The sequence below is a fragment of the Bacillus rossius genome, chromosome 6, assembly GCF_032445375.1.
Source record: "Bacillus rossius redtenbacheri isolate Brsri chromosome 6, Brsri_v3, whole genome shotgun sequence".
Classification (NCBI taxonomy): domain Eukaryota; kingdom Metazoa; phylum Arthropoda; class Insecta; order Phasmatodea; family Bacillidae; genus Bacillus; species Bacillus rossius.
The window spans coordinates 1,846,677-1,855,057 of record NC_086334.1 but is presented as its reverse complement, the minus strand read 5'-3'; the positions used below and the strand labels follow the sequence as shown (position 1 = coordinate 1,855,057).

The 8,381-nt window shown below is 59.1% G+C and overlaps 1 protein-coding gene across 1 annotated transcript; it reads right to left on the bottom strand.

The window, feature by feature from the left end:
- Positions 1-4,302: 4,302 nt before the first annotated feature.
- On the bottom strand, positions 4,303-7,766 carry LOC134533362 (vesicular glutamate transporter 1-like). The gene is made up of 4 exons (XM_063370882.1): positions 7,752-7,766; positions 6,665-6,807; positions 6,006-6,126; positions 4,303-4,691 (listed from the first exon to the last, which is right to left on the bottom strand). Exons 1-4 carry the CDS (start codon positions 7,764-7,766, stop codon positions 4,533-4,535), a joined length of 438 nt encoding a protein of 145 aa, XP_063226952.1. The 3' UTR covers positions 4,303-4,532.
- Between the last annotated feature and the right edge of the window lie 615 nt (positions 7,767-8,381).

Genomic DNA, 8,381 nt, shown 5'->3' with positions numbered 1-8,381 from the left:
GGCAGCCCTGCGAGGCGGCACGCGCCCACGGCTGCCGGCGGCCAGAGCCCAGGAGCAGGTAGACGGCGGCCCCCAGGAGCGCCACACCTCCAGCCAGGGTGAACACCAGCCTCCACTCCTCAGGTGCCAGGGGCTAGGACTTGACGAGTGAGGTGGCGGCAGGTTGGCAGCCCTGCGAAGGCGGCACGCGCCCACGGTTGCCGGCGGCCAGAGTCCAGGAGCATATAGACGGCGGCCCCCAGGAGCGCCACACCTCCAGCCAGGGTGAACACCAGCCTCCACTCCTCAGGTGCCAGGGGCTAGGGCTGGACGAGTGAGGTGGCGGCAGGTTGGCAGCCCTGCGAGGCGGCGCGCGCCCACGGCTGCCGGTGGCCAGAGCCCAGGAGCAGGTAGACGGCGGCCCCCAGGAACGCCACGCCTCCAGCCACGGTGAACACCAGCCTCCACTCCTCAGGAGCCAGGGACCAGGACTGGACGAGTGAGGTGGCGGCAAGTTGGCAGCCCTGCGAGGCGGCGCGCGCCCACGGCTGCCGGCGGCCAGAGCCCAGGAGCAGGTAGACGGCGGCCCCCAGGAGTGCCACACCTCCAGCCACGGTGAACACCAGCCTCCACTCAGGTGGCAGGGGCTAGGGATGGACGAGTGAGGTGGCGGCAGGGTGGCACCCCTGCGAGGCGGCGCGCGCCCACGGCTGCCGGCGGCCAGAGCCCAGGAGCAGGTAGACGGCGGCCCCCAGGAGTGCCACACCTCCAGCCACGGTGACACCAGCCTCCACTCAGGTGCCAGGCGCTAGGGCTGGACGAGTGAGGTGGCGGCAGGGAAGCACCCCTGCGAGGTGGCGCGCGCCCACGGCTGCCGGCGGCCAGAGCCCAGGAGCAGGCAGACGGCGGCCCCCAGGAGTGCCACACCTCCAGCCACGGTGAACATCAGCCTCCACTCAGGTGGCAGGGGCTAGGACTGGACGAGTGAGGCGGCGGCAGGGTGGCAGCCCTGCGAGGCGGCGCGCGCCCACTGCTGCCAGCGGCCAGAGCCCAGGAGCAGGTAGACGTCGGCCCCCAGGAGTGCCACACCTCCAGCCACGGTGAACACCAGCCTCCACTCAGGTGGCAGGGGCTAGGACTGGACGAGTGAGGCGGCGGCAGGGTGGCAGCCCTGCGAGACGGCGCGCGCCCACGGCTGCCGGCGGCCAGAGCCCAGGAGCAGGTAGACGGCGGCCCCCAGGAGTGCCACACCTCCAGCCACGGTGAACACCAGCCACCACTCAGGTGGCAGGGGCTAGGACTAGACGAGTGAGGCGGCGGCAGGTTGGAAGCCCTGCGAGGCGGCGCGCGCCCACGGCTGCCGGTGGCCAGAGCCCAGGAGCAGGTAGACAGCGGCCCCCAGGAGTGCCACACCTCCTACCATGGTGAACACCAGCCTCCACTCAGGTGGCAGGGGCTAGGACTGGACGAGTGAGGCGGCGGCAGGGTGGCAGCCCTGCGAGGCGGCGCGCGCCCACGGCTGCCGGCGGCCAGAGCCCAGGAGCAGGTAGACGGCGGCCCCCAGGAGTGCCACACCTCCAGCCACGGTGAACACCAGCCTCCACTCAGGTGGCAGGGGCTAGGACTGGACGAGTGAGGCAGCGGCAGGGTGGCAGCCCTGCGAGGCGGCGCGCGCCCACGGCTGCCGGCGGCCAGAGCCCAGGAGCAGGTAGACGGCGGCCCCCAGGAGTGCCACACCTCCAACCACGGTGAACACCAGCCTCCACTCAGGTGGCAGGGGCTAGGACTGGACGAGTGAGGCGGCGGCAGGGTGGCAGCCCTGCGAGGCGGCGCGCGCCCACGGCTGCCGGCAGCCATAGCCCAGGAGCAGGTAGACGGCGGCCCCCAGGAGTGCCACACCTCCAGCCACGGTGAACACCAGCCTCCACTCAGGTGGCAGGGGCTAGGACTGGACGAGTGAGGCAGCGGCAGGTTGGAAGCCCTGCGAGGCGGCGCGCGCCCACGGCTGCGGGCGGCCAGAGCCCAGGAGCAGGTAGACGGCGGCCCCCAGGAGTGCCACACCTCCAGCCACGGTGACACCAGCCTCCACTTAGGTGCCAGGGGCTAGGGCTGGACGAGTGAGGTGGCGGCAGGGTGGCAGCCCTGCGAGGCGGCGCGCGCCCACGGTTGTTGGCGGCCAGAGCCCAGGAGCAGGTAAACGGCGGCCCTCAGGAGTGCCACACCTCCAGCCACGGTGAACACCAGCCTCCACTCAGGTGGCAGGGGCTAGGACTGGACGAGTGAGGCGGCGGCAGAGTGGCAGCCCTGCGAGGCGGCGCGCGCCCACAACTGCCTGCGGGCAGAGTCCAGGAGCAGGTAGACGGCGGCCCCCAGGAGTGCCACACCTCCAGCTACGGTGACACCAGCCTCCACTCAGGTGCCAGGGGCTAGGGCTGGACGAGTGAGGTGGCGGCAGGTTGGCAGCCCTGCGAGGCGGCGCGGGCCCACGGCTGCCGGCGGCCAGAGCCCAGGAGCAGGTAGACGGCGGCCCCCAGGAGTGCCACACCTCCAGCCACGGTGACACCAGCCTCCACTCAGGTGCCAGGGGCTAGGGCTGTACGAGTGAGGTGGCATCAGGGTGGCACCCCTGCTAGACGGCGCGCGCCCACGGCTGCCGGCGGCCAGAGCCCTGGAGCAGGTAGATGGCGGCCCACAGGAGTGCCATACCTCCAGCCACGGTGAACACCAGCCTCCACTCAGGTGCCAGGGGCTAGGGCTGTACGAGTGAGGTGGCATCAGGGTGGCACCCCTGCGAGGCGGCGCGCGCCCACGGCTGCCGGCGGCCAAAGCCCTGGAGCAGGTAGACGGCGGCCCCCAGGAGTGCCACACCTCCAGCCACGGTGAACACCAGCCTCCACTCAGGTGGCAGGGGCTAGGACTGGACGAGTGAGGCGGCGGCAGGGTGGCAGCCCTGCGAGGCGGCGCGGGCCCACGGCTGCCGGCGGCCAGAGCCCAGGAGCAGGTAGACGGCGGCCCCCAGGAGTGCCACACCTCCAGCCACGGTGACACCAGCCTCCACTCAGGTGCCAGGGGCTAGGGCTGGACGAGTGAGGTGGCGGCAGGGTGGCACCCCTGCGAGGCGGCGCGGGCCCACGGCTGCCGGCGGCAAGAGCCCAGAGCAGGTAGACGGTGGCCCCCAGGAAGGCCACACCTCCAGCCACGGTGACACCAGCCTCCACTCAGGTGCCAGGGGCTAGGGCTGGACGAGTGAGGTGGCGGCAGGTTGGCAGCCCTGCGAAGCGTCGCGCGCCCACGGCTGCCGGCGGCCAGAGCCCAGGAGCAAGTAGACGGCGGCCCCCAGGAAGTCCACACCTCCAGCCACGGTGAACACCAGCCTCTACTCCTCAGGTGCTAGGGGCTAGGACTGGACGAGTGAGGTGGCGGCAGGTTGGCAGCCCTGCGAGGCGGCGCGCGCCCACGGCTGCCGGCAGCCAGAGCCCAGGAGCAGGTAGACGGCGGCCCCCAGGATGTCTACACCTCCAGCCACGGTGAACACCAGCCTCCACTCCTCAGGAGCCAGAGACTAGGACTGGACGAGTGAGGTGGCGGCAGGTTGGCAGCCCTGCGAGGCGGCGCGCGCCCACGGCTGCCGGCGGCCAGAGCCCAGGAGCAGGTAGACGGCGGCCTCCAGGAAGTCCACACCTCCAGCCACGGTGAACACCAGCCTCCACTCCTGAGGAGCCAGGGACTAGGACTGGACGAGTTCGGTGGCGGCAGGTTGGCAGCCCTGCGAGGCGGCGCGCGCCCACGGCTGCCGGCGGCCAGAGCCCAGGAGCAGGTAGACGGTGGCCCCCAGGAAGGCCACACCTCCAGCCACGGTAAAAAAACACCAGCCTCCACTCCTGAGGAGCCAGGGACTAGGACTGGACGAGTGAGGTGGCGGCAGGTTGGCAGCCCTGCGAGGCGGCGCGCGCCCACGGCTGCCGGCGGCCAGAGCCCAGGAGCAGGTAGACGGCGGCCCCCAGGAAGGCCACACCTCCAGCCACGGTGAACACCAGCCTCCACTCCTGAGGAGCCAGGGACTATGACTGGACGAGTGAGGTGGCGGCAGGTTGGCAGCCCTGCGAGGCGGCGCGCGCCCACGGCTGCCGGCGGCCAGAGCCCAGGAGCAGGTAGACGGCGGCCCCCAGGAAGGCCACACCTCCAGCCACGGTGAACACCAGCCTCCACTCAGGTGGCAGGGGCTAGGGCTGGACGAGTGAGGCGGCGGCAGGTTGGCACCCCTGCGAGGGGGCGTGCGCCCACGGCTGCCGGCGGCCAGAGCCCAGGAGCAGGTAGACGGCTGCCCCCAGGAAGGCCACACCTCCAGCCACGGTGAACACCAGCCTCCACTCCTCAGGTGCTAGGGGCTAGGACTGGACGAGTGAGGTGGCGGCAGGTTGGCAGCCCTGCGAGGCGGCGCGCGCCCACGGCTGCCGGCAGCCAGAGCCCAGGAGCAGGTAGACGGCGGCCCCCAGGAAGTCTACACCTCCAGCCACGGTGAACACCAGCCTCCACTCCTCAGGAGCCAGGGACTAGGACTGGACGAGTGAGGTGGCGGCAGGTTGGCACCCCTGCGAGGCGGCGCGCGCCCACGGCTGCCGGCGGCCAGAGCCCAGGAGCAGGTAGACGGCGGCCCCCAGGAAGGCCACACCTCCAGCCACGGTGAACACCAGCCTCCACTCCTCCGCAGTCTGCACAACACCGTTACGGCAACACTGTCAGAGATGGTACTTTGCAACGTCTCAGCGTGACTAACAACCACCAATTAAAATTTCTCTCGTTTACACAGTCACTGTCATAAAATAGAGTTCTTTAAAACTGTTTCTAAAATGAGAACGCCAAACTTTACTCCATGTTTTGTGCCAGGCGCGGCTCCAGATAAAGAAAGGGGGAGTGGGACCCCAACATGAATTTTTTATTTCTTATTCATTTTGGAGGGTGTATTCAAGTGTTAGTAGTAGGAATACAGCAGGTCGGGACAAGATTCAGGCTGTGGATTGTGTATGGGTCAATGACCATCCACCATCTTAAATTTCGCTTGGAAAATATCCACAAAATTCCTCAAAAACGATTCCAAAATCCCCATAATTACTAAATAAAAATTTCCCTTTTTCGAGGGAGAAAAATTCCCGTTTTCAAAGGAAAATTTCCCGTTTTAATCCGCTAAAATGTTGCATGCTTGAAGTACTAAGATCGTCTCAAGATTCCTTAAATATTTTTTATTACTTCAAGCCACCAAGTCTGATGCCAGTCTCTCGCTGAGGGTCGCGTGTTCGTTTGTTACCTCAGACGTAACAGCAACTTTGCTCTTGCATCGTGATACATATTGATTACGAATCCGAGTATAGTCAAAAGAATTCACATACAACTATCTTAATACATAGAGTCAAGCATGTTAAACGAAGAGTTTTTTTTTAATAATAATAATAATAATCATCACAAGACCACAGCGAGAGGCGGGCTATACAGGCCGGCATGCGAATGAACTACTTTGACCCCGCGCGCGACAGAGTACCAAGCTTACAGGAGTAGGAACCCTGACCATACAACCAACCTGCCATATTCCACACTCCTCATCTAGAACGCAGGGTCGTTACCACAATGCCGAAATACCACAACGCCGAATACCATAACGCCGAATGCCAAATTGACCGCAACGCCAACAGCTAGAAAACTAGTGTACCACAACGCCGAAATACAGTAACGCCGAAAAATGTTGCTACGGGGATGGGGGGGCCACAGGAGCAAAATGAAAAACAACTGAATGAATTTGTGTGCTAACCTTACCTAACCTAACCTTTGTGGCAGTCCTGCAATGACATTTTCCAGCATTAATGTATTTCGGCGTTGTGGTACACAGCAGTTTTCTAGCCTTCGGCGTTGTAGTCAATTTGGCATTCGGCGTTATGGTTTTCGGCGTTATTGTACGTTTGGAGTTGTGGTATTTCGGCGTTGTGGTGCGTCCCCTAGAACACACTGGGGCAAGCACTCCCGCAGACACGCACCCCGCTCCGCACGATGAGGCCGGTGACAGTGGGGCTGACCACTCCTCCCAGGCCGTACACCGTCTGGCTGAGGCCCGTCAGCAGGCCGGCGTACTGGGGCGCCAGGTCCAGGTGGTTGAGTCTGCGGCAACACAGAGCAACTTGCTGCTTGCTGCTTCACCCGGGTCACGACACACTGCCTCACAGGTGCGTCTCGGGAGTCGCGAACAACCACTACCGTAACTTCAAAGTAGATCCCCTCCCACCCTCTTTACCTTGACAATCCATGCTTCTAGTTAAAGAAAGTTCAAATTTCTGAAAAACAATAGCCGCCTAAGAGTTAATTTAACGCTTTTATTATGTTTCGAAAATGCATTGCCAAAACTATGGTTTCATTTGATAGTGAAGAGTTTTTAAGTTTAAAAAATTACGCACATTACAGAGGCATAATTAATTTAAAAGGTAAATTGCAGACAGGAGTAGATTACCCCCCCCCCCCCCCTGTATACCTATGTGTGTGTGTATGTATAATTTCTTAATTTGGAGGGGGGATAGATAGCCTTCAATGCCCCTCATAGAGTCGCACTAGGAGACTAGGACATTCGGCCACTAGGACACTAGGACACTCGGCCACTCGGCCACTCGGCCACCCGGCCACTGTGGGGTGGGCGAGGACTCACGTGGCCATGGACCAGTTGACGGCGTCCATGCAGATGGCGGCGGTGAGGCAGCACAAGATGGCGGTGGTGTTCCTGAGGTGGCCGGCGAGCACCAGCAGTGTCGCCCCGGTGCACAGAGGCCCGCACACCAGCAGCTTCCTGGCCTGCGACCAGCCATGCCGCACTGCTGTCGCTCTAACCTCTGCATTGCGGTGGCATTGGCAACTTAAGATACTGAATTTACAATGCTGGATGGAGTATTCCAGCTTACTATTTTTGACGCGTTTTCTTTAACAATGAAAACATGGGTATTTAAATCATACCAACACTGGTTTTGTAGTATAAGACATGTTCTGCACTCTTTAAAAGATAACGAAACATCAATTGCTTTTAAAAGATCAATTTATTTACAGACTTCATTATTATTACTAATTAGTTTATTTATGTTATATTTTAACCTGTTAGTGAAAACGGAAACGTAAGTAATGTCTAACATAGTTTAGAAGCAGTCCTGTGCCCGAAATATCTGATGGAAACTCAAAGCGGTACGGCTTGTCAAACCAACATGGCTGCTCCAGTGACGTGTTCGTTGTGGACATATCCCTCCACCATTACTCGCGCCTTATTGGAATGTGTCAACAGTGCAACATGGCGCTGTGTTACCTCTCTGACGTCGACACGTAGTATTTGTATTATACATAGGGATGGACCAGTTGAGCCCTCGGTAGGTATTCGAAACATTCCATATTCGAGGGAAAATTGTATAGGTAATGTAGTAAATTGAAAATTTCAACACTGATAGGTCTGAAGTATACTAGGCTAATTCTATTTGCTCGCCAGGATATTATACAATTGATATGTAATTATTTGAATAAAACTGAATATTTTTAAATTTCTGAATATTAGTAAGTGAAACTGACAATTAAGGAGTTCAATGTTTTAACACCTTACAAACATTTTCCATTTCTTTTACAATATTCTATTTTTGACCTTTGACACCTAGATTAGAATTCTAAGGGCATATTCGAAATACTCTTGAATTCGAATTTGATATTTGGATTCAAGAAGATTGCGATTAGATCAATCACTAATTATCCAAGATACTTGCTGCAGTACCCGGCATTGCTCAAGCTGTACACAGGTTGAATGAGATTTTTTTTCGAAATCAGATGTAGCCAGCAAATTGTTTTCTTAATTTGAACGTCAAGTGTGCAAAATAATTTCTATGACTAGCATTTTTGAATTGGAGTAATTGGTGAGTGAGTTTAAAATGGAATACATTTTACCATCCAAAGTGCTAGACATCGGTATGATTAACCATTATTATTTTGTTTGTAAGCAAATGACATTTGTGTCGCACACAACTACTGGGCCTCTCATTTGTCCATGTAGAAGGATAGGAAGTTGCCAGACCTTACTACATGACCGTGTGGCGGACATGGAGAAATGGCACACACTCACTGTCTGTATGTCTATGACCTATAATATTTTTGTTGTAAAAATGATTTTACCCGTGGCGATCGGTCGAACGGTATATAAGTTGATGCGCCATCTAGTGGAGAGTTACAAGATAATGGCCAGCATAAAGACCTTATCCATGAAACAAACACTTCGATGTGCCAACTTCCACGGTGATCGTTCAAACGGTGTCTGAGTTCATCAGTCTCGTGCATTATACATAGAGACCGGAAAAATTCGCGAATTAATTTCGCGATCGGCTAAAATACAAATAGTTATA

What these genes read in the sequence shown, in the direction of transcription:
- LOC134533362 (XM_063370882.1), bottom strand. An exon ending in GTCAACTGGTCCATGGCCAC is followed by an intron (nt 6,127 to 6,664) that starts GTGAGTCCTCGC and finishes GTGTTGCCGCAG; the next exon opens with ACTCAACCACCTGGACCTGG. An exon ending in GCCTCATCGTGCGGAGCGGG is followed by an intron (nt 4,692 to 6,005) that starts GTGCGTGTCTGC and finishes GGTGTTGTGCAG; the next exon opens with ACTGCGGAGGAGTGGAGGCT.